Source organism: Lepisma saccharinum, chromosome 3, assembly GCF_977018435.1.
Source record: "Lepisma saccharinum chromosome 3, izLepSacc3.1, whole genome shotgun sequence".
Taxonomy (NCBI): Eukaryota; Metazoa; Arthropoda; class Insecta; order Zygentoma; family Lepismatidae; genus Lepisma; species Lepisma saccharinum.
The window spans coordinates 45,791,709-45,818,606 of record NC_139231.1 but is presented as its reverse complement, the minus strand read 5'-3'; the positions used below and the strand labels follow the sequence as shown (position 1 = coordinate 45,818,606).

The 26,898-nt window shown below is 37.4% G+C and overlaps 1 protein-coding gene across 4 annotated transcripts in view; it reads left to right on the top strand.

The window, feature by feature from the left end:
• The window catches only part of LOC145985010 (death-associated protein kinase 1-like), a 189,528-nt gene that overhangs the window by 23,287 nt on the left and 139,343 nt on the right, over nt 1-26,898 (top strand). For 2 of the 4 annotated variants that reach the window (XM_083118501.1, XM_083118498.1), the window contains exons 1-3: nt 7,580-7,873; nt 8,161-8,340; nt 9,802-10,023. In XM_083118501.1, the coding sequence (XP_082974627.1) occupies nt 8,282-8,340; nt 9,802-10,023 (281 nt within the window). In that variant the 5' untranslated portion in view covers nt 7,580-7,873; nt 8,161-8,281. Of the gene's footprint in view, nt 1-7,579; nt 7,874-8,160; nt 8,341-9,801; nt 10,024-26,898 lie in introns of those variants that run through there. The other 2 variants (XM_083118500.1, XM_083118499.1) reach the window with 2 other exon arrangements.

Below are 26,898 nucleotides of genomic sequence, written 5' to 3'. Positions count from 1 at the left end.
TTACTATTGAGTTTCCTATGAAACCTAAATCTAAATTCTAAACTTAACATTCTCAATAAATCCATGTAGATATCAGATGATTTTTGACGGCCGTCTTACTATTGAGTTTCCTATAAAACCTAAATTTAAATTCGAATCTTAACATTCTCAATAAATCCATGTAGATATCAGATGATTTTCGACGGCCGTCTTACTATTGAGTTTCCTATAAAACCTAAATCTAAATTCTAAACCTTACATTCTTAAAAAATCCATGTAGATTTCCGATGATTTTCGACGGCCGTCTTATTATTGAATTTTCTATAAAACCTAAATTCTTATTCTAAACCTAATATTATCAATAAATTCATGTAGATTTTCGTATCGAGAGTTCAATAGCAATGCAGTTGTTAAGAATATGACCTAAAGACATTTTGGAAGAGGTATCTGAAGATGCTTGCCAATTATATGATAGAGTCAAATTGGAAAGAAGTCAAGAAATGCACAGGAGAAATGGATTTTTTTTATGGTGAAGGTATTTCCACAGGTAAACATGGCTTGAGTGCAAGTGGAAGAAACATGAACGATCCCAAGATGGATAACGACGAGGAAGACAAAAAGAAAGCAATAAAGGAACGTAGAAGCAGTCCGGTCTCCTCTTCAATGGGTTTAAAACTGATGGTAACGCTTTACTCCTTTCAGAGTGATTAGCGCTATGAACTCAAGAGGCCGTAGGTTTGAATCTTTCATAAAACATGGATGTTTTATCAATTCTTGATTAGGGACCTTGATTTTCTCAAACGCGACAACGTTGAATAATATTAATTGTTGAAGAAAAATGTTTCTGTATGTACAGTGACATGTTCTAAATACATTTTGGTAACTCTTAATTTGTCATAAAATTCGAATTGTGACCCTTTTCTCAAATGTCAACACATTACTTAAAGAAGTAAAAATCCCGCGAAAATACAAGATTCTTATGTGTTAGGCTTAAGAAATTAAAATATACCATATTTATGTGCGATTTCTAAAATTTTATGCTTCCAAAAAAACTATGGTGCGTGTTATACATGAATTAATTCCGAGAGCTAGGCGAAACCATGTTTAGCCCGACCCTGTGGCCGAGTGGTTAGCACATCGCGCTGCGACGCCAAGGGTCCCGGGTTCGAATCCCGGTCGGGCTTGGTTGTTTGTGAATGTCCATTCATCAATTTCATCATTTCATCACTCATCCCCATCTTCGCAAATTAGCCAAGAGGCACAAAACGCGAAGTAAAATAAACTAAATCAATCAATCAATCAATCGAAACCATGTTTAAAGGGATGCTTTCCACAATGTTTCACCTTTTATGCGAACGTTGTGAATCACCGAGCAAAGTCGCTGGGTTCTGAAGGAAGATCAACGTCACTAGGGGGTCATAACACAGATATTTGTCGCGCGTGAAACCTTTTGCTTTACCGAGTGTCGTAATTTTGGCGGACATCGAGCGGCCACTTATCGTCACACGGGAGCCGTAACATCGGAATTTGTCGCTTGTAAAACTTTTTACTTCACCGACCACAATGGCGCGGTTCTGACGGAGATCGAGTGCGCAGCTGCCGTCTTACAACAGTTATAACATCATTATTTTTCGCGCGATAAATAATGGAAAATCGTTTCCAAAGTACGGAACTGTCACGAACAGCGAAGGCCACGTGACCTACAAATTAATACACTAGTTTAAAAGCACAATGAAGGTGTACCTTTAGGTAATATTTGACAGAGAAGTGTTCTAAAATAGATCGTGAATTTTGGGATATATAGCACGGAAAATTAAAAAGAACAACACGAATTTTGGAAAAATGCAACACCGACAAATCTAGGTCCTTACCTATTATCTTCACGATGCTGCGTGAACACCAAGATTTTGGAACTTGCATGATAATCCGCACCGAAATCATGAGTTCTGACCTTGTGGCTACGCGGGATCTTTTGTTCACATAAAGAAAAAAGGTTTTTGTAAATCTTATTGATTGTCACGATCTATTTTAGAACACTTCTCTGCCAAATATTACCTAAACGTACACCTTCATTGTGCTTTTAACTAGTGTATTAATTTGTAGGTCACGTGGCCTCCGCTGTTCGTGACCGTTCCGTACTTTGGAAACGATTTTCCTTTATCTATTTTAAGACACTAGTCTACAGGTTCTCACACAATGTGTTCAAATCTTCTCAACTTCCTCTTCTTCTCTTGCACTGCAGCCCTTGGTGGTCTGTGGCATCCCAAACAATCTCGTTCTCTGTCTTGAGATACATTCTTCCATTTATCCATCTCCTTCTTGGTCTTCCTTTGGGCCTTGTTCCTCACAGTATGTAAAAATGAAAATACGGCGTTTGTTGTGTGTCAAAGCTAGTTTCATAATTTTCTAGCATTATAGTAATTAGTTTGGTGCACAGGTATTGCTCGATTAATATTTTTCTTGCGTCCTACGTGTTTTTAAGTAAAGGATTATTGTTTATACTGATGCATAGGTTGTCAGTATCGAATTTGACGTTTTGTTTCAATTCTTAATTAAAGCTTTGCGTGAAAAAAGGAGAATAAGCCTGGTGATGGACAATTTGCTTGGTATTACTTATGCATTCCACTGTACTGACCATTACACAAATTATTCATAAATATATGAAAACCACGTAATTATTTCTACCAGTTTCAACCAAAATATACATACCGGGTGGTCCATTTATAGTGATAGTATGGAATTTCGCATGCTGAATGCATCCAATCGAAATATTGCACAGAATAAAAGTTTGATACTATTGAGGGGGTAAGTCAATGCCGCAAAAATTTCGTCGCCGCCACCCACCCCTTAGGGGGGTGGGGGGTAAATTTGAAATTTCAAATGGAACACCCCCAGTCGTTTTACATATTTTGATTCCGTGTTGAAAAAGAAGTATTTTTTGTTCGAAAAATTTTGTAAAAAAATTGCAAACTTCGAACATTTATAAACATTTGGTAGTTTCAGATTCATTTTGTTCCCTTTATGTAATAAAAGTTTTGGTTTCCGTTGAGAACATTGCATAAACGAATTTTATTCAAAAAAATGTGTGCAAAGAATTCGGCAAAAGAAAATTGTTTGCAATTTATGTTTTTGTGTAACAATAAATAATATTAATTTGTTCCAATCCCCGTAAACCATGGATTCCACACTAATATCGGTTGTTTTCGCAACACAAACTCATATCAGTCTGAATGTTAGACAACCCGAGAAACACCATCGTTGTGCGGGATTGCATAGAGTCACGGATGTCTGTTTGTGCTCAATATAATATCGGCCGTTTTCGATTATTTTGACATGTCACCCCTTCCCACCCCACCCCTAGGGATGCCAGGGGTGTTTTACCCTAACAGTATTTCTTTCGAGATTGTAAGTGATACGTGTACCAAGTTTGGTTGAAATCGCTCCAGGCGTTCGAGAGTTATGCCGGAACAAACATACACCCCCAAAACACATACATCCATTTATATATATATATATATATATATATATATATATATATATATATATATATGAATGGCTTATTGCAGAAAGGGACCTGAGTCACTTTTGCACAATTCTGAGAAAAACAATGAAAAATCGTATAATATTAATAGTGTAAGAAAGAAATGTGCCGTTGTTGGCTCAAATATTCAACATAATGAATAGTTAATTTTGCAACCCTCAATGCACCCCCCCTGCAGTATGCTGCTAGACACAGTGGAGATGAAAAAACTAACTCCGATACCTCAAAAATGTGACTCAGGTCCCTTTCTGCAATAAGCCATTCATATATATATTTGGTGATTTGGTGTTTTAAGTCCACTTTATGCACAGTAAGGCTAATCGGGACTGGACCTACAGTTTAAAGTGGGATCCGAACCACTTGTGCCTCCACCGGGTATCGAACCCGGGACCCCTCGATTACAAGGCAATGACGCTACCACTGCGCCATGTGGGAGGCCCGTCATATATATATATATATATATATATATATATATATATATATATAGATAGATAGATAGATAGATAGATAGATAGATAGATAGATAGATAGATAGATAGATAGATAGATAGATGTAGGAATCGGTTCAATTCACTTCTGTCTCATTAATTAATTAATGTTTCTGCAATACCTACCTGCATGCTTGAATTTGTAATGAATAAAATTATCTTTATTTATCGGGTGATATGGAACTTGTGCTGCTGGTGTAAAAGTCAAAGCTTATTATTATTTATGACCACACCACTGAGATAGACTAATCGGAACTAACCTACAGTTTAAAGTGATATCCGAACCACTGTGCAATATGCCAGAGATCGAACCTGAGACTCAGGCCCATACCCAGGGGCCATGCCCCCACCCCCCTCACCCCGAGCCATGATTTTTTTTAAATGTGAATCTATAAAAATCTACGAAAATAACGACGATTTTTCAAACTTGTAAAAATTGCAATTTTGTCCTTGCATTGCATAAGTGAAGGTGTTTGTTGTGTAGAGAGGCAGTCTCCAGAAGTCTGCAGTCTGCGATATTTGGTACTTTTAGTTTTATAACCATTGATGCAAGGCCGCCGCAGCAGTGGCGGCGATTGGAGGGATATGGGGGGCAGTTGCTAATGCTAAGCCTTGTCTACCCAGACCCGGTGGAGGTACATAGTGGTTCGAATCTCACTTTAAACTGTAGGTCCAGTCCAAATTAGTCTATCTGTGCATCAAAGTGAACCTAGAAGAAAACTCAAACTTGTATACTAAGAGAAAGTAAATTGTCCTTGCCCCCAGTTGTGGCACCCAATCGCAGCTACTGGCTACCAGGTGAAAATGTATCTTATTCTTTCTTTTGGTTAACCATAGCCATACGAAGAATCGACAGGGCTATGGATCACCTCACATTTAGTATTGTTTTAATAATAATAATTGCTATTGCGTATAATTTCATTTATAAATATATTATTTTCTAAACACAGAATTATCGTGGTTGTTCAATGGTTCTGGTATAAAAATTAAGGAAATTTGAAAACATTTTTAATTTACGAAACCCAGAACTATCCGAATATATTCTGACCAGTATCGGAGATTGGGTGCCAAAACTGGGAAAGGGGAGGGGGCAAGGACAGTTATTCTCTCTCTCGGTAGACAAGCATTAAACATAGTACGGGCCAAAAGTGGCAAAAAAAAGTCGGGGGCAACTGTCTCCAGATCCCCCAAATAGCCGCCACTCTATGTATATTCATGCACACACACGCACACACGGAGCTGGCCCCCTCAAAAAATGCTGGGTACGGGCCTGCTGAGACTCCTTCATTATAAGGCGACTGCGTTACAACTACGTTAGTTAGGAAAAACAACAATGTAGATCAACTAGAGGGAAGAACATAACATAAATATTATTTTAGTATATATCCGTTAAAATAGCATGAATAATATAGCTATTACTAATTCTGCACAGTGGAGCGTACTTCCCTGAATCGAGATTCGAACCCAGCACCCAGATGTCCTGATTTTGTTGGTGGGGTATTTTGCACCCTGTACTCCAGTTCAACTGAAGAGATGGTTCCTCAAAACAAACAATTCATTTGAAGATTTCGTTTGCAAAATTGAGCATTTCGGGAATATGTCGAGACTTTTGAAGTACAAGTACATGCTTATCAGTTAATAATATTGAAGAACCTTAGAAATAATCACAAAAATCAGTGCAGCATTCGGGTTCAATCTAAAACAGCAACAATAATACGTCCCAAAATGCATTTTGTGCGTTCAAAACGTAACAATAATGCTTTTCATTATTAAATATTTTAGAGCGCCTAAAAGGTTTCGCTGAAGATGAGAGATGGTATTTTTTGTTGTATATCATCCTGAACCAAAGAGAATCCCATATGGCACTCTATCTTGTTGTCATGGGAATGGCTATGAGCACGCTTGGCACCATATGACGATATGATGAATAAACAACATGCAGATAAGTGTGGTTTTATTGACAAGTTGTAGAGTAAAAAAGTTACGCTACTCCCTGCTCATTGCAAATGTAATATGGCGTGAAGGCACATGGGAGGGATATGATCTGAGCAGCACCACGCTCTGGCCACTTTTACACCCACAGGTAACCATTTATTACAAGCTGGGTGAACCAGATGAAATCTCCTATTCCGGGAATCAAACCCGGATCTCCCGCGTGGGTCACACTCCATAAGTGGCAGTTTCCCCTACCATTCTTTCTCTTATCCTTTCATATCAATTTAACACCAAGGGGTCCCGGTTTCGATACCCGGTGGAGGCACATAGTGGTTCGGATCCCACTTTGAACTGTAGGTCCAGTCCCGATTAGCCTTACTGTGTATAAAGTGGACTTAAGACACCAAATCAATCCAATAAATCAATTTGACGCAAGTCTCCACTTTTCATTCATGATATACTTTCAGTTCGAGTTTTTGTTTTTGTTTTCAGTCCATTTTATGCACTGATAGGCTAATCGGTACTGAGCGCCTACAAGTATAAAATGGGATCCGAACCACTATGTATATGTCTCAATCGCGTATCGAACCCGAGTTTCCTTTATTACAAGGCGACGACGTTGGACATACATACGTATATATAAACATCCATGTCTTACCCAGGTAGAAAAACTTTCTGATTGCCGTCATTCTTCATTTACCTACGGTTTTCCAGTAATGTTAATGCTCTATTTGAGGACGAAGCATGTGGAAAACAAGGCATTTTCTGTTCTCACTGACGTTCTTAACAATGTACTTACATACAACCTCAACTGTGCATTCTACGTTGAAAATTCAAGTTTATTTCGAACAACCTTTTCTTCTTTCCATTTTTCGCTATCTGCACTGCCATATGGTGCCGAACTTTCGAATCACCCTGTTATTGCAAGAAGAGCAAATAATAGTAATGATTCTATTTTTTTTTTTTAAGTTTTTGCAAACCGACAACAACTTTACTTCAAAGAGCACAAAGAGTAAGTAAGAGTCACCGCCAGAAAACTAATTTTTGGAATTTTGAAAAGTGTGGTATCATTTAATTCTTTGCATTAAATGCTAGAATATGAAAGCACAATCTTGTTCCTGTATTTTATACTCATTATTTTTCGCTCTGTCGCAGTATTTAATTTGGTTTATTCTCTTCGAATACTAAGTAACAACTTTTTTCTGTTTATTAATAATAAAAATAATGAGCTTTTTTTTGTAAGTTTATATGAACGATACCAATTTCCAGAGAGAGGACCCGATGTACCAGTTCGACCCCCTTCCCGGCTCCCAACATTCAAATAAACATTCTTGCTCAGGCCAGGACTCGAACCCATTCTCCCAAGATAATGAGTCGACCCTTCAATGCGCTTCTTCACCGAGGGGCAGCTAATCAAACAGTTAACTTGAAAATATAGTTCTGTTTGTAATGATACGAGCAATCCAGTACATAGCGACACGAAAGAAAGAAAGGAAAGGCTGGGGGAAGAGTTAGACAAGCATTTAACTTCCGGAAGAGAAACAAAAGCTTGAAGCTCTTAGCTCAGCTGATTGAGGGAGGTGTGGTACGGAAGAAATCAACAACTGAACGCATGCGCGAGGAGGAGAAGAATGGGAGGTCGTCTGCTTACGTGTTTCAAAACCTGTGGGAACAACGGAAAAGGGGCAAAATATCGAGCTCAAACTTGCGGTCGGTCGTCTTTGCTGGCCCGCGTTTAGTTCTGTAGTGAAAGCCGGCTCACATAAAAGTCCGTGCGGTGCATTTATTTATATGAAAGTGAATGTGTGAGGTGAATGATTTGATTTTCTGAAGTATTCTCGTGCGTATATCGTTAACCAAAAATATTTTTGTGTTGCGAGAAAACCCGAAATGTGTGGATATTGAACTGAGCCGGTTCACACTTGAACAGGTAGGATGGAGCAAATGTCAATTAACTGTGTCCATCGCAACAAATTTTATGTCAAAAGTTTTTAATACAAATCTGGATTAAGATATTTAGTGTTGAGAATGCTTTACATTGCATTAAACATACAGAAGTAAGCATAATTTCCCCTCAAACAGAATGGTTTGTATCCCTTTGAATGACCCAATGATGCAGGTAGTTGACCTACGATGTCAATAAAGTCAGGCGTGCAAAACATTATCATGCAAAACTAAAAACAACTTCGTTAATATAATTTTTCTTGACTTTTTCAGGGCATTAAGCGCATGAAATCTGAATGAAATGGTTTCGTCGTTGAGTGTAGAGAAGTGTGAGTGGCTAAAAATTGGATGGACTTAAAAATGAGTGAGGAAAGCAGCGTTTTTGCTGCTAAGAATGGAATTCAAGACTGAAAATTTTGAGAAATATTATGATACATTTGAAGAGATTGGAACGTAAGTACTGAATTTATCATTTTAATGCTTTATGAAGTGTAAAAATTATTTGAATTTCTATACGTTAATGAATAAACCTAATACATTTGCTGTTGGTTGTCCAGTGCAAGGCTAATTATATTTTCCCAGTTGAAGCAACACACTTGTTAATAGGGAGATACACAATTGTTCAACAAAATGTGACACTATTTACTAAATTACTTTTTAAAAATACGAGTAGCACTTGATGAAAAATAAACCACCCAAAAGTTTCATGGGGTCTAGTGTATGTGAACCTCTTATAAATTTTTGTGAAATTTCACTTTTCCTCAATGTTTCAAAGGCAATATTACATTTTTTTCGAACATATGTGAACTTCCGACATGGAAATGCATATCAAAATAATGTGATTTCATGGTGCAAGTTCCGATTGTTTAATTCCGATTTCATCATGGTACACAGGCATTATTTCATGGTTCGATTTCTATTTATGGCTGATAACACATACTTCGAAGTTTTAGCAATTACTTACTGCATGTTTGCTTGAGAATGGTTTGTCACTTTTGTATGCTCCTATATGATCCGTCTTTTGCAACCAGCCATTCATTTACTGTCGTCTTGGTTACAGACTGCTGCTGCCATCTAGTTCACATGTGTTGTGCGAAAAGATTTCATAGGTTCTGCGAAACAGGTTTAGGGCTCTTAGTATTCAAATAACGTCTCTAAATGCTTGCACCTTCTCATGTTGGTGCTTGTCAAGCATGGTACCCCCTTTGAGCCTTGTGTTGACAGTCTGTGGAATGTCTTGTTGATGGAAAGCAGCATTATTTATGTAAGACACCTTTTACATCTTCTTTTTGCCAATGAATAGGACTTTTCGGAACTGCAAATAGTCTTAATTACTTTCATTGACATTCAAATTTACTTTCACAATCATTTCACACTATTTTACGATACTTTCTCTTTCTTCTATGAACGAAAATTGCCTTGTCAATGGGAAGCGCGGATGCTTGCATAAGGTTCTTTTATGGTTTTTTTTCACCTATCACTTGCACTTTTTGGAACTCCAAACAGTGGTAATTACCTACTTTCACCAAAGTTAAAATTTACTATAAAAATCATTTCTACAATTCTGCAATATTTAGTCTCCTATGAAACTTTGGAAAAAATCATCAACAATCTGAACCGTTACTGCCTGAACTGCCAGTTTTGCCCCCAGGTACCCATTCTGAGTGATTTACAGAGCCGCTCCTCCATTCAGGGAACAATTCCTGCGTGAAATCACTCACCCTGGAAATCTAACTCTAGTCTCCCAGATGCCGTACTGACTGGACAGACTTGAGAAAGCAAGTAAATAAAATGGTGCTACAAAGATGTCTATATAGATCTAAAATTTGCATACTTTGGAATATTATTTGTCTTTACTATTGTTGTTATAACCAAACTGTTATGGAAACATAACTGTCTACCTTCATGTTCCAGGGGGCAATTTGCTGTTGTGAAACGTTGTGCAGAGAAGTCAAGTGGTGACAAATATGCCGCCAAGTTCATCAGGAAAAGGAGGATTGCCTCATCTAGGAGAGGAGTGCCTGTTGAGGACATACAGAAAGAAGTCAAAATTTTATCCGAAATGGACCATCCTAATATCATATCATTGCATGAAGTTTTTGACAATGGACAATTTGTAATACTTGTGTTAGAGTTGTAAGTATGAAAGTTTGGTTCATTTTTAAATTGTTTAAATGAATTGTAGCTCTATTTTACAATATTTATTAGGCTTGGGAACATTTATAATTGCTATTCCCTGATAGGTGTAAGACTGGTGGCATGGAGGTTTCAAACAGAAGTGACACAGGCACCAATCTGCAAAAAGCATTCACCACAAATGTACACATGCAGTGGCGGCGATTGGGTTCCAAAACCCGGAGAGGGGGGGGGGGGCAAAAACCATACATTTCCCTTTGTAGATAAGGTTTAGCATAGTGTTGGGTCAAAAGTGGGAGGCAACTGACCCCCCTCGCTGCCACTGTACACATATATTACCAATAGACCGAGATGACAGAATACATGCTACTGAGAAGATGGCATCATGTGCAGCTTCTCATGTCACTTCAGTATGCAATGTTGCATATTTTTTATCTTGAAGGTTTTAGTTTCTAAGTGAATGCATCACTTTCATTTGAATGCTCCCTGAGGGATGACATTTTTTCCAGAAAGCACACACAAGAGGTAAGCTCTCTTCCACATAGTGCATCTTGGAAACTGCATTGTTGCAGGCAAATGATGCTCTGGTGCATAAACTTGCAAGGTGTGAGGGTGTGAGCTGTCTAGTGTTCTGTGTGCGGAGTTCAGTGGCAGATTCTGACAACCTTGAGTGTCGCATGGTGGGTGGCTTTTCTTTACATGTTCCCCACTAAGTTTAAAGAAAAATTATATTTTACACCATGTGTCACCAACATACCGGGTGGACAGAATTAAAGTTACCCAACAGAGCCCTCTGTAGCCTGTTTTAGGCATCGTAGAACTCTGAAATTTGGTGAATCCACTATGCAGACCATGGGGAAGAGGATGGCGATAAAATAGTTCAGGTTCAAATGTGGCACTGTACTTCCATGATGGGTTGTACAAATAATCACGTTAAGTGATTTAGCTGAGTTATTAATTAGAGAGACATTTGTTAGTGGCTGGAAGTTGCGAGAAAATAATATTGCAAGATTGGAAGGTAGAGGCAAATCCATAACCAATTGGAGCATTTTACGTCATTATTACAACCCATCAAGGAAGTACAGCACCACATTTCAACCTGGTGGCGGAAAATGAACTATTTTTTTTTATCGCCATCCTCTTCCCCATGGTCTGCATAGTGGATTCGCCAAATTTCAGAGTTCTACGATGCCTCAAACAGGCTACAGAGGGCTCTGAGTTGGGTAACTTTAATTCTGGCCACCCGGTATGAAAAACAACTAAGACAAATTCACAACATGACAATAGTTGTACTTTTTACCCATTTTAAGTAGTTTTCACCTTTTTACCACATCTTGTACTTATCTCTCATAGAAAGGTTGTGATCAATCTGAAAAGTAGGACTATCAACAGAAAAAAAAAGACAACATAAGATGCTTTGCGAAGTTGTTGATTAGCACACTGGATTTATACTAAATAACAGATTCACAGTAGGTTCGATCTCCACCATTAAAAATAAATTTGTTAACCAGAGGAAAAGAGAAGAGGTCTCTTAACGTAGTATTGGGATACATAAAAAGGGTAACAGTTTCATGCATCGGAGACTCATTTCTTCAATTTTACACAAGAAACTACTTACGGAAATGAGTTTCTCCAAGGTTTAGAACCTTCGTCGATATATATTCTTCCTAAAACTTCATCGTACAATCCAGCAGAACAATAAATAATCACTTTTCATGCAATAATATTGCGCATTTTGTGAAAATCGACAACATCATGCCGTTGTTTCCAAGATGTACCTGCAGATGGCTCTAGCATCGAAGTCACGTGATCTCGCTAGTGGAATCAGGGTTTCCAAACGTGCGATTTTTTTCGAGAAACGTGCTTTTTTTTTTTCGAGAAAGGAAAATGGTTTTTGGATGAATGTAGGGCTGAAATGAGTGCTAATGGAACCTAACCTAACCTCGTGTGAATGGTTCGTGGGGTTTTTCGAGAAACATGCATTTTTTTTTTCCTAGAAACGCACACTTTTTATCGAGAAAATGGCATGTCATGGATGTGACTTTTGGTTATTATCGGGCGTAGAAGATCCCTTGGATTATTGTATAAGGAATTCAACAAACTAAATCCCAAGGCGAGGAAAAATTTCCTGGAGGAGAAAATCGAGAAAAACCGATGTTGTCCGGATATACGTGATTGAACGTACTGAGGACATTTTTCGATGATGAAGCATATATTTAGGGGTGAAATGAGTGCTAATGGAACCTAACCTAACAGGCCTAACCTAACCTCGTAGGCATACCTCGTTCCCGTAAATGGTTAGTGACAGAAAGTGTAAAAAAAAAACCTAACTTGCCCTACGGATGCCGGAGCACCAGCTGTCTGCTAGAACGGTTTTGCGTGATTGAACGTACTGAGGACATTTTTCGATGATGAAGCTCATATTTAGGGGTGAAATGAGTGCTAATGGAACCTAACCTAACAGGCCTAACCTAATCTCATAGGCATACTTCGTTCCCGTGAAAGATTAGTGACAGAAAGTGTAAAAAAAAAAAAACTTACTTACCCTGCGTATGCCGGAGACCCGGCTCCGGGCAAGAAGGATGTGTCATGGAATAAATACGTGAAAGATAATGTGAGGGTAAGTTAATCTCTTATTTTTTACTAACGTAACCTAAACAAACCAAACTTATCCTAACCTGGCTAACTTTGCATGTTTCGTGACTTGAAAGTATAATTTAAAAAACCCAATAATTCGTGGAACATAGGAATTTTCATGCACAATAGAGTTGGAAACACTGATATTCGAAAACAAAAGAAGCGTTATTATTCGCAAAGCAAGTGATATCGTACCGTGAGGTGCTTTCCGTAGCATTCAGGAAAATGGCTTATTTTAGCAGAAAATGTGTTTGTTTTCGTGCAAAAAGCATAATGGCACCTTCGACTATGTTCCGCAATATATAATTGGTAAGTATTAACCACGAGACACACAAAATATCCGATTTAAATGTGTCTCCGATCTATGAAACTGTTAATATAAAGAGTACTAAAATCTTTACCAGAAACACAATAAAGTAAAGTATAATGATACATTTATTATTTAAATTAAACCTATCACAATATTGGAAAGAATATGTAAGTCTAGGTATTACTAAGCCATATCATCTTGATTCCGGTTGGATATGATGGAGGTAAAATGAGACTTGCACACACTGTGCATTAGATTCTTAACATTTATTCCTCACGCATGTTGCAGTGAGCATGATATAATATGCCTATGTTGGTTACCAGCTGTCATTCCCTGAGTGTGACAAGTTGATGTGACTTCTAAATAGGGTGGATAAAAACCATGATTTTTATTTAAAAAATCATTTTTGATGATTTTTTGGATTTAAATTGATTTTTTAAAACCACGCTTAAAATTGCTTCTATGGTTTTTGGCACCATACATATAGATATGTTTATTTTATAGAAAGGCTTTTTCTAGTAATCGGCCCTGTAAAATATTTGAATAGTTTGATTAAAGCAAATAAAAAATATATGTCAATGTACATTTTTATGTTTCTGATACTGCATATATTTATTTATTTATTTGAAAAGTCCTGAATACAGGGAAATCCATTTTACATCAGGATATCAACCGGAAAAGAAATAAACAAAATAATAAGATTGACACATACACACACATATACATATATAACAAGAATAATAACAACTAGGGCAAAAATAATATTATTTACTCTTTATGCTTTATGCATGCCATTCTGTAAGTCTGTTTTGATAATTGGAAGCCTGGAGCGTCTTTTAATGAGTTGTAAATGGTTTGTAGCCTGTAGAGAAGTGATCTATGTTCTAAAGATAGCCTTGAAGATTTAATGTAAAAGAAGTTGTTGCATTTACTGTTGGGACGTGGGATTCTGATATTAAGAAGTGGCAAGAGTTCGCTGGTGAAAAGTTGTCCATTAATGATTCTGAAGAGTAGTGTTAAATCTGAGAGTTGACTGCAAAGAGAAAGGTCATGAATTTGTAGTGTGTATAGGATTTCTTGCTTGGAGAAACTTGCAAGGGTTGGACATCTGTGTTTGACTATTCTGGCGAAAAAAAATTACAACTTTGTCTGTTTTCTTTATATTGCTTTCACATGCCATTGACCAAATACAGGAGCCATATTCAAGAATAGGAACAACACACATTGTAAAGTAGGTTTTGAGGGCAGAAACGTGTGTTATGTCTGTAAATCTGTAAATTAGTCCAAGTGTTTTTGTAGCTTTTGAAGTTATGTAGTCTATGTGATGGTTGAAAGTCAGTTTGCTATCAAAATGGCACCAAGATCCTTGTGCTGTCATACGAACGGAATAACATGGTTGCATAACTTGTAGGATGGTGCTGTGCTATTGGATTTTAGGGTAAACCTCATGACAACAGATTTTTCCGGATTTAATTTGAGATTCCAGTCTTGACACCAGTGTTCAAATTGTTGTAGATTGTCTTGGATACAACATGTGTCTTGAAGTGAGGTAATGTTTCGAAATAATTTGCAGTCATCAGCATGCAATAATATTGAACATTCAGAAGAAATGTATTCGTGAATGTCATCCATGGAAAGAGTGAAACACAGGGGCCCTAGAACTTCCTTGAGGCACACCGAAAACTACAGGAAGCCACGACGAAGAGCAACCAGATATGATAACCTTTTGCTTTCTATTGTGCAAGTAAGATGAAAGTAGTTTGAGAAGAGATCCTTGAATATTGAATCTATTTGATAATTTGTGGATGAGTTGCGTGTGAGAGATAAGAGTCAAATGCTTTGGAAAAGTCTAAGAATATGACATCCTAGTCTTGCTTGGCATTCAGACAGTTAACCGCTTTGGTAAGCAAGCAAGCAAGGTTTGTGTCACAGGAAGCATGAGGGAGAAAACCGCATTGAGTGGGGGAGAGAAACTGAGAAACATGTGCAAGGATACAATTAGAAATTATTTTTTCAGCTAGCAGTGCAAGTGCAGGAAGTAAGGAAATCGGGTGATAGGAAGTAACATGAGTTTTGTTTCCTTGTTTAAGGATAGGGACTATATTTGCTTGCTTCCATGTACAAGGAAGTGTTGGTTGAGTGTGTTAGTCGAACTATAATAATTTCAGTAACTTTTCTTCCAGTGAAACTAAAACATGGATGTACTGTACAATTGTAACTTAAAATATTTTTATAGTTTTTGTAACTGAATTTTGGCAATTTTTTAATGAAAGTTTGCAAAATATCAGTTACCATATTTATTTACGGTTTAACATGATTTGTATTTTGTATATTTTTCTATACAAAATGTTTGCTATTTTTGCCTATAAAAATTATTGAATTTGCAATGATGAGAAATGTAAATGTGTTTACAGTATATATATTACATTTCCTTTCATATGAGCTTCACACCATCAGTACATATGTTTTGTTTCCTTTCTTTTTCTTCCTTAGGGCCTAATAAATGCCATTAAATGATTACAAGATTAATGTACATTCACCAAAAATGATTCTGATATCTACAAAATCCTTATTTACATTATTCTATAAATTATTTATTTAAAGTGATTTAAATCGCGATTTAAATCAATCCACCTTGCTTCTAAACTACCAGTCCTGCTCTTGTTCAGACAACAGCATATACAAATGTACTTTTCTTGCTCTTTAAGAGACCCAGACCCACTATCGCACATGATTCCGCTGCTTCCAAAGGCATGTCCTGGCATGGCATATGCAAATTCCTAAAGTGCAAGGAAAGTGGATGAATGAGAAATTTTGTGGAGGCTGGCTAAATGGAGAGAGGTGGAAATCTCATAAAGAGGTTACACTCAACGGCTCAGAAATATCCAGTATATCACATTGATATGAGAAATTTGAAGTGTGACATTTGCAATATATTTCACTATTTTTATTTTCATTCATGTTGAACTAACTAAACTTGTCAAATGGTGGGAAAAAGTATGTGGAATATCTAAATGTTGAGATAGAAACATAGATATTGTTTTGGCATTGCAAAGTTCAGTGGATGATTTATTGGTGAGAAATTATCTTGACATTTCTATGGTATCAATGTGCCACTATCATTATGTAATTGAATCTTTATCTTCCACAGGTTCTGTCTTTTTCTTACAAACACATTCTAAATATTTCCTATCTGATTCTGTAAGTGTTTTTGTATGCATGCTCTTCTTTCAGTAAAACTGAGAAGTTTGAATAAAATTTGCTTTCCTGCATGGATTATAGTAAAGATTTTGGTATCCTCTTTCATAATAACTGCTGTGTTTGCAATAATTCAGTGTAATTATTAGCCCCCTCTGTGGCCAAGTGCGCTGTGTGGTTGCTATCAAATATTTTGAGTTTGAGCCCTGGCATGCATCTGCCTTTATAAGTGCACCTTCATCAGTTTCAGCTAATCATGATTCATCCTCACTGTTGCAGTTATCATAAGAAAGCCTAAAAGCAACATGGCATATGTGAAATGTATATATTTGGTCTAGGAATTAATTCGTGCGGTTGTTACGCACACATTGAAGCTGTAGTTCAAACACAAAATACATAAATACCTTAAGAAAAATATTGTCCATCGCGAGCCACCACTTTCGCCCATCTGTCAGGCAAGTTACGGATTCCGTGGCGAAAGAAGTCCTCATCCTTTGAAGCGATCCAGTCAGCGACCCATTTTTCGATATCTTCTGAAGAAGTGAACCACTGTCCAATCAAATCGTTATTCATGCAATCGAACAAGTAGTAGCCCGAAGGAGCAACGGCGGGTGGGGTAAAACTTCCCATCCGACATTTTCTAAATAGGTTTTGACCAGTTTTGCGACATGTGGGCGAGCGTTATCATGTTGAAAAATAAGTTTATCATGTCTGTTCTCCCATTCTGGTAGTTTCCTGGCCAGAGCATGCTTCAAATGCATTAATTGTCGTCGATAACGTTCTCCATTAATAGTTTCACCCGGTTGCAGCAGCTCATAGTACACCACACCTTTCATATCCCACCATATGCACAGCATAACCTTTGCACAGTGAATATCTCGTTTCGGTTGTGATGGACCTGGTTCACCTGGCTTCACCCAGGCCTTTTTTCGTTTCGGGTTCTCGTAATGGATCCACTTCTCATCGCCAGTAACAATGCGATGCAAAAACCCCTTTCTTTTCTGTCTCTTGGTCTTCCAGGCCGAAATCACCACTTCTAAACCGTGCAAACCACTTCTGACACGTTCGCTCAGCTAGCGCATGGTCACCATACACTTCCACCAAAATACGATGACTTTCGGTAGCACTTTTCTGCATGTTAAAGTCATGAAGCAGAACACCCCGCAAAAACACTTTATCTGGCACGAACTGCGCCATGTTCAGTTGACTACAAAATGCTGTTGTTGACGCGTCAATTAACTGCCCTATACTACGAACGATGCATGCTGACAGGAGATTTCAACGCATGTGTAAATACACGGAACTGTGGGACGATACGCTCGTTACACCATCTCTTGTCCAGGCACACGAATTAATTCCTAGACCAAATATAAAATTCAATTACAAATAATTTTTGCTTGTTTTATTTGTAAAGAATGTTTTTATAATGTGATTAATTCTTTTGTAATTTAATTCATTACAAACAAGTTTGTATTTTACACCATTTGTCGTCAACATGTTAAAAAACATAAAATCACAATATGCACCTTGTTTTGGCCTCTGAATTTTTCGACTGACCTCTGTCCTTCTTCAGGGATAGATAGAACAGTTAAAACACAGTTAAAAATAAAAACTTGATGTCCGTAAATTGCTATGTACTCATCACTTTGCTGAAAAAATTATCCTATCTTTTTGTCTCTATTTTTTGTTATTTAAATTTGCTATCGTTGCAGTTCCAGCGGGAGGGATTATGGTAATGATTGTCTCTGAAGCGGTCGGCCCCCATGGCAGAGTTGTTAGCACATCGTGCTACGATGCCAGGGGTCCCAGGTTCAAATCCTGACCTGGGCATGGATATTTGTGAGTGTCCATTCATCATATCATCACTCATCCTCATCTTCGCAAATTAGCCAAAAGTGGCACAAAAAGAGAAGTAAAATAAAGCAAATCAAATCTCTGAAGCGATATACCTTTTAATCTGTTTTAATCCATCTGCAACTAATTTTTTTCTCTCATCCCTGAAGAAGGACCAATGTTGGTCTAAAAATTCAGAAGAAAAAAGAATGTATGTGTTTTATCTGGTTTTTAATTTAATTATTTGTTTTCGTAGTAGGTCGTATTAAAACTGTTGAACTGTCATACTAAAATAAGAATTGAAACCTCCATTTTCCATTGTCCTGCATAATGGACGTAGTAAATTAAGGCAAGAATTTTTCTGAAATTAACAGCAGCATGAAAATAGGAAATTGTTTCCATTCTTTTGTCGACCATATTTACATCATGAACATATGCAAGACTAAATTGAACCAGCCCACAATTCTAATCTTAATCTAGATCCTATATAAAGTCTCTTATAATGAATGCAATATGTAATCATACGAGGGGTGTTCAAGTCAAACTGGGATTTCTGAGTTTATTAAATAAGGTAACGAATTTAAAAGAGCGGAAACTGCAATTATTTTTTGACATACTCCCCTGCTACATTTATATACTTATCCCAGCGTTTAACTATTGAAGAGCCCAGTATGGGGCTTATGGCTACAGCGTTGCCTCATGATGCACAGTGGAAGACTGTTAAGACTGTTCGTGCATTGAACATATGCTGTAGTACATGCCGAAACAAAAGTTAGTGGTCAACGCAGGCCCGTACCCAAGGGAGGGGTTGGGGGCCATGCTCCCCCTCGAACCATGAAATGTTATGTGAAACGATGATAAACACTAATGATTTTTCAAATTTTACCCTTGCTCAAATGAATGGGTTGCTTGTGGAGAAAGGCATGCTCCAGAAGGCTGCAGTCTGCAATGTATATTGTTTCTGCATTATAAGAATCATTGCTAATACATATCATTTAATTTATAAATATATTATTTTTTAAACATAGAATTATAATGGCTGTTCAGTGGTACTGGTAAAAGAGTATTAAAGGAAATTTTATAATTTCGCTAATTTGAGGAATACAGTTTACTTTTACTTTCTCTTGGTAGATCAAGCCTTAGCATTAAGTAGCCACAGTGCGGGGGCAACTGCTCTCCCAGGCCCCACTTATCGCCGCCACTGTACACAATAAAAGTAAGACAAGAATGCAAGTCAAATGTAATGCAAGTATGAACTATAATTGATTTATATTAATAGAAAGCAAGACTTAAACATAATAAAACCATTTCAACTACATATTTCAATCTGACATTTTAACCAGTTGGTAAAGATATTACACTAATACCAGGTGTGCCGGTTAATAATTCTTAATTTCGTCGATGGATGGTGCTGGAAGCAAGGATTGGTGCACAGTCTCAACTGTTACGTCAGTGTGTTGCCAGGACAGTACCTGTCAAAACGCCGTGGATGTGCAACCGAGTGCGAGTGATCGTGATATTGGTTTTGTGTGGGAAACATGTTGACTTTCAAACCAAATAAGGAGCATGTGCGGCACGTCCTGCTTTTCTTGTTAAATCAAAAGAAAAATGCAAGTGAATGCCATTGTATCCTTGTGGAAACGTACGGTGACAATGTCCTAACGCAAGACGCGTGTGTGTGTTGGTTTCGACGATTCAAAAGCGGTAATTTTGATTTGAAAGACAAAGATCGCCCGGGCCAGTCGAAAAAATTCCAAGATGCCGAATTGCAAGCCTGTTGGACGAAGACGATACACAAACGCAACAACAACTGGCAGAGAAGTTAAATGTTGGTCGCCAAACCATATCTGATCGTTTTCATGCCATGGGAAAGATTCAGAAGGCAGGAAAATGGGTCCCACTTCATGTGAATGACAGACAAATGGAAAAGCGAAAAACGGTGTGTGAAGTGTTGCTTTCTTGGCATGAAAGAAAGTCTTTCTTGCATCGGATAGTGACTGGGGACGAAAAATGGATCTACTTAGAGAACCCAAAATGCAAAAAGTCATGTGTTGACCCAGGACAACCTTCAACATCGACCGCAAAACCAAATCGCTTCCGAAGGAAGACAATGCTGTGCATTTGGTGGGATCAGAAGGGTGTGGTGTGCCATGAGCTTCTGAAACCAGGTGAAACAGTGAATGCCGTTCACTACTGACAACAAGTCATCAATTTGAACCATGCATTGATCGAAAAGTGTCCAGATTGGGCGACGAGACACGGAAAAGCGATTTTGCAGCACAACAACGCCTCATCACACACAGCGAATGGCTTCAGAGACACCATTTCTGTACTTGGCTGGGAATTCTTGCCCCACCTGCCATACTCACCAGACTTAGCCACTTCAGACTACCACTTGTTTTCATCGATGTCTTAATCACTTTCCCAGCAACACTTCAACAGTTACGAAGATGTCGAACAATGGCTTTCTGACTGGATCACCTCAAAATGTGAACGATTTTTCTGGAAGGGCATCCAAAATTTGACTGACAGATGGGCACAATGTATAGCTAGCGATGGTGCATACTTTGAATCAAGCATTTGTTACCTTTCTCCCCAGATACACTTGTTTTCTTTCGGATCAATTAAGAATTATTAACCGGCACACCTAGTAATAGAGCTAATAATTAACTCCCTGACGTCTACTCAAAAAGAGGAAGCGGGCGCACAATAAACCACGTGACTTCACGGGACCAAAGTCTGTTGACGAACTTCTGCCTAGACATTCCCGCCCATTCTCTCTTCCCAACATGTGTTTGCAGTGAGTGGCAACAGGAGGAAGGCTGTTATTTTTAACTCCCCAAATCCCAGTAAACACAAGAAAGAAAAATGCCTTTTTTAGATGGTCTGAGTTGTAAAAGAAGGTGTACACAATCAAAACCTTATATTCCCTGTACTTATTGCATATTTATTTTTTTCTCTCTTCGAATGTTAACGACTTTCCTTTCTGACAGAAACACTGTTATTTGGGGGTGATGGCAACAATAGTAAAAGCCTATACTGAACTAACTCTCAAGTTGGGCTCCCCAATAATGCCTGGAAAGCTTGTAGGATCATGCGTTCCACGTGCTGAATCTTCGCAGGAATGACTGCTGTGGGCTGGGAACCACCACAACCGGGATCATTCCTGACAGACATGCAGCCATCTTTGAATTGTTTGAACCATTCAAATGCTTTACTGAGGCTGAGCATCTGATCATCACGTGGAGGTTAAGGTCTTCTGTAGATGTCTGCAGATTTTTCACCTTTGTTCACAAAAAACTTCATCACCATATGGTGTTCCATGCACACACTAACATTGTTGATTAACGGTCTCTGGACAGGTTCACAACATGTGCCCAGAGGCGCAACCACAAAGTTTTGTAAGGGGGGGTGGGGCAAGTACCAGGATAAATGCACCATTATTATTATTATTATTATTATTATTACTAGTGGTAGTAGTAATACTATCAAATACGTTATTATCCTCGTAAATTATGCAAAAAGGGGGTAGAAGTCTGTGCAAAGGCATTTGTTTGGAACAAACGATTTGAAGTAATTTTTCAACACGTTCAATTTAACATTAGCTAATAATGGAAAATAAGCACACAAACTGTATTTTATTTTTATTTTTTTTATTTAGTTTATTTTACTTCGCATTTTGTGCCTCTTGGCTAATTTGCGAAGATGGGGATGAGTGACGAAATGATGAAATTGATGAATGGACATTCACAAACAACCAAGCCCGAGCAGGATTCGAACCCGGGACCCTTGGCATTGCAGTGCGATGTTCTAACCACTCGGCCACAGAGTTCGGCAAACTATTTTTGAATGGCAGAAAATGAATGATAAATGCATTCCTAAGATAATTATTTTTGTACATATAACATATATAACTTTTACCTACAAGATATGTTTTACACATATGCAACATACTAACACTAAATTGTGTACATATTCAACGTTTATTCAATACATAATATAAACAACACATGTTATTTAAATACATTACAGAAAAGAAATGAAATTGCGAGTGAAGCGAGCAAGAAAATTTTTAGATCCAATTTTTGCAACTGAATACTATTGATTTAATAGTTTAAAAATAATTTCACAGGGCCCCATGGCATTCTCTCTTTTACAACTTTTTTCATTTAGATTGGTCAGTGTCCATGGCTGACTCCCGCCGCCCCCAGCTACGGCTCTGAACTTGGCGATACTGAGAAAAGCAGGTATTGCGAGCAAGAAAATTTTATGAAATGTATTTTTATTTGCATAAAATTTGAAGTCAAGGGGGCAATTGCTCCTCTGTGCCCCCCCCCCACATGTGCCCTGCCTATCAGTAACCACTTACTACTGCATGTAGTACCACCATGCTAGCATACATTGTTATACATTTAAAATTAAATGTATCGGTTTGACATGAATACCCCTTGTAGAATTGAATTACATGTCCAAAATATGCAAGTCGCATGATGATAGCCTCTCCTTTGCCTCCCAGTTCTCATTCTGGATATCATTGTACATGTGAATGTGTAAGAGCAATACAAGAATAAGAGTTTGACAATCAAAGTTTGTTACACTGTTGTTTTCCATATTAATTTTATTTACTGTTGAAGAAAAAATCCCTTATTTTTACATGAACAGATAAAGGTGGTTGATGGTAATTTGAAAAATGCAGCAACAATTATTAATCACTAGAGGCACATATTTTTGATAAGTAAAAAAGCAAACTTTTGGTGCAAAAACAGTGTCAATTTCAGGTTCAAATGCGGTGAATAAAATAAAATTTCGCTGTTATAGCTGTGTAAAAGCATTATATAAAATGACATTTTGGTTTTAAAATTGTGAATATAACCATAAATTTGATTTAAAAAAATGCGCTTATTCCACAAAATAAACATATCCCATCTAATAGCACATTTATGTAGTTACCAGAGTATTAAGTTTATTCCTATATAAAGGGGACAATTTTGGCTTCTCAAATATTTACAGCAGAATTAATCAATTTTCTGTGAATTGCATAGCTCTCAGGATAATTCAAACTTCAGAAAGTGTAATGTTGGTAAATAAACTCTAAATTTCGTGTTTGAGAGTCTATTTCACATTTAGCAGTTCATTCCCTGTAATTTCGTGACAAAACAGGGTAGTAAAATGCTCCTAACACCTTTCAGAAACATTAAATATTAACATTAGAATGTGTTATTTCACATTTCATGTTTTTGTCAAAAACGAAATATGCATGCCTCTATTAATCACTAATTGCAGATTGCTTAAGGAATCTTATTCACGCCTGCCCACATTATACAGTATACGCACTTTGCTATGTGGCAGGGCAGTGGTTCCCAAACTTTTTCATTTCACAGCACCCTTAGTGTTTCAAGATTTTTCCTCGTCACCAAAGTCAGAATGTAGGTCTATCTAACACTTGCAACGCTCATTTAGTGTGGTTATGTTGCTTGCCTTAAGATAAAAATAAACACATGTCAAATTGAGGAACATTTTTATGTAAAAAGTACTAAAACCCTGTTAGACTAACATGTAAGTTATTACGGTGAAAATATTGAACATTTTGTGGCACCCCTGTAAGCCATCCAGGCCACCATGGCCCACACTTTAGTAACCACTGTGGTAGGGTATTTTATTTTGAAAAGTATGTACTATACTATACCCTCATAAAGATCTTGTAAGATAACAAAATGTTTCTTCTCGAGTTTCTTCCTTTTTACATAGTCCACTATAAAAAATAGAGAACATACAGAGTGAACCAAAAGTAGGTGAACAGTAAGTCTACAAGAAGAGCCTCAGCAGAATTGAGCATTTCACAGACCTCTATTATAACACCATTAAGCCTTGTTTCCATATGAAGAACTCAATATGCTGACCAAGGCAGAAATGTATTTTATTATAAAACATAAACTAAACGTAACAAGCAAGGTCTTCTTCAGACTCTGCACCAAGTACAAATGTAACAAGGTACAAAACAGGACAATATATATACACAAACATTACTTCCCTCCAGACTATTAGAAAGTTGTTCTGTACTTTCACCTAAAAGGCTAAAAATATTAACTTCCACATAGAATGTGGTTGGAATCTTTATCTCACGCTCTTTTTCCTTCTTTCCTCTTTCTCTCTTGTCCTTTCCACTCTTACTAACACCTTCTTCCATTCTTTGTTTATTTTCATTCCCCCATTCCAGTTTATTGTGTTTTCTTCACCTTTCTTGTCTATTTCTTTGGCCTCCTTCCATTTTCTCACTAGTATTCTCGTCTCCCTTCCTATCTGCTTAGCCTCATCCCACTCTATGCCATGTCCTGTTTCTCTCGTGTGTTTAAATATCGCATTTCTCTCTCTCTTAAGTCATACATCATCCCTATGTTGTTTCAACTTGTCTCTCTTTCGTTTCTCCTATGTACACACTCTGACATTCTTTACATTTCACTTTGTAGATAATCCCTTCCTCTTCCTCTTCTCTGTTTTCCTTTTTCTTGTTTGCATTCTTCGCTATTCTTAAGATGCTTCTCCCTCCCTTCCTGTAAGTTTAGATATATTGATGAAAAGGAAGATAGGACAAGAAATTGAGACCGCTTGGCATCAGAAGAAGTGTGCAGCAGGGGTATTCTGCCACAAAAGAAGTGACGTTAAGTGAGGTGACAAAAATAAATTTTATAAAGAATATGGAGGACAGAATCGAGAAAATATGCACGAAAGAATGTGAAAGAGAAGGCAAAATAAATAGCCTATGGAAACATTGGAAAAGAATGGCTATGAGAAGGAGGATAGACTGGACATAAACAGAAGAAGAAAGAAAAGTGGCAGGGGAGAATTGGAAGAGAAAGAAAAAGAGAGGAGGTTTGGAATAAGGAGTATGGGGAAGACCAGAGAAAGATATGCAAAGTGCTTAGGAAAGCGGGCATTAAAACTTACAGGAAGGGAGGGAGAAGCATCTTAAGAATAGCGAAGAATGCAAACAAGAAAAAGGAAAACAGAGAAGAGGAAAAGGAAGGGATTATCTACGAAGTAAAATGTAAAGAATGTCAGAGTGTGTACATAGGAGAAACGAAAAAGAGGCTGAAAGACAGGTTGAAACAACATAGGGATGATGTACGACTTAAGAGAGAGAGAGAGAAATGTGATATTTAAACACACGAGAGAAAGAGGACATGACATAGAGAGAGATGAGGCTAAGCTAAAATGGAAGGAGGCCAAGGAAATAGAGAAGAAAGGTGAAGAAGACACAATGAACTGGAATGGGGGAATGAAGATAAACAAAGAATGGAAGAAGGCGTTAGAAAGAGTGGAAAGGACAAGAGAGAAAGAGGAGAGAAGAATAAAGGGAAGAGAGCGTGAGATAAAGAAAGAGTCCAAACACATTCTAGATGGAAGAAAATATGTTTAGCCTTTTAGGTGAAAGTACAGTTGACAAGGGAAAGCCACCTGCTAGAATGTTCCAGAACAACTTTCTAATACTCTGGATGGGAGTAATGTTTGTGTATATATATTGTCCTGTTTTGTACCTTGTTACATTTGTACTTGGTGCAATCTGAAGAAGACCTTGCTAGAAGGTTGAAATGTTACGTTTAGTTTATGTTTTTTGGTCAGCATATTGAGTTTTTCAAACCTCTATTATACGAATCCTGAAATCTATTGGGTTGAGACCTTATCGTCCACGGCTAATCCATGGCATATTGGAGGATGACCCGGACAGGAGGATGCAATTTAGTGAGATCACGCTGAACGTTATCATTTACTGTCCACCTACTCTTGGTTCACTATGTATAGTGAATGAAATTAAATTCTGATATTGTTTGTTCTCTCAATATTTGAAAGAAATACCAGATAGGTGAAATTGATTTTATCCCACTCAGTGAAACAGCTATCACAGAAAAGTGATTCTTTTGTCAAAATTTTTCTGAAACTATTTTTTGGGCTTCGGCAATATACAGTGTGCACAATTTAAATTAATGCATAACTTTTTCATGATTTTTTTAAGGTAAAATTACTTTCGACTTTTGGAATTTTACGTGCTATTTTCTGTTTCTCATATTATTTTATGCACAATCTTTCATGTATTTGTTGTCAAATTTGTTAAACACATATTTGAATATCAATATTTATCAACCAGTCTCTTGTAGGTACATGATTGTTTCAGTAGAAACGTCTTTCCTTGAATTTTTACAGAAAAAAATTGGTGGGTCAATGACAATTTTAGAATTTCAGTTGCTGTATTGATTCCGAAAATACCTGTTTTGAATGGCGTTTCATAAAATGATTCTATATTTTTTTATCCAGTTTATTTCTTTCTGAACTATTAATCCCTTCTTCCTGCTTGCTCCAAGCTTGCATCATTTGACAGTTTTTCACATGGTCTGTTCTTTGGGTCGCTGTTATAAAAATAAATGGTAAAGAATTGGCTCTCTGTGAAAAAAAGCTTGATTCTTGCACATTGAAAATATACAGTGTGTCTCAGAAAGGGGTTTACACTATTTGAATGTTAATAACAGAGAAAGTATTACAGATAACCTGATGGAACATTTTGTATCTTGATCTGTCCTGATTAGTGCTTGTTGCCATTCATTTGTTTTTCTTTAATTTCAGTTCAGTTGCCAGTAGTGACAAGTAATTGACAAGATGGCTGGGAACCTTTCCGTTGAGCAAGGGAAATGTGAGAACATGAAAGAAGTGCAGAGACGATGGTGCACAGAATTTGATACTGCTCCACCGTCACGTGTAACAATTACGAAATTACGCAACATGTTTGAGAGGGAAGGAACTGTGTGTGATCTGGGACGGTGTGGCAGGAGGAAATCAGTATCGGACGAAAGAGGGATGGAAGCAGTGGTACAAACTTTCACAAGATCCCCCCAGAAGTCCATACA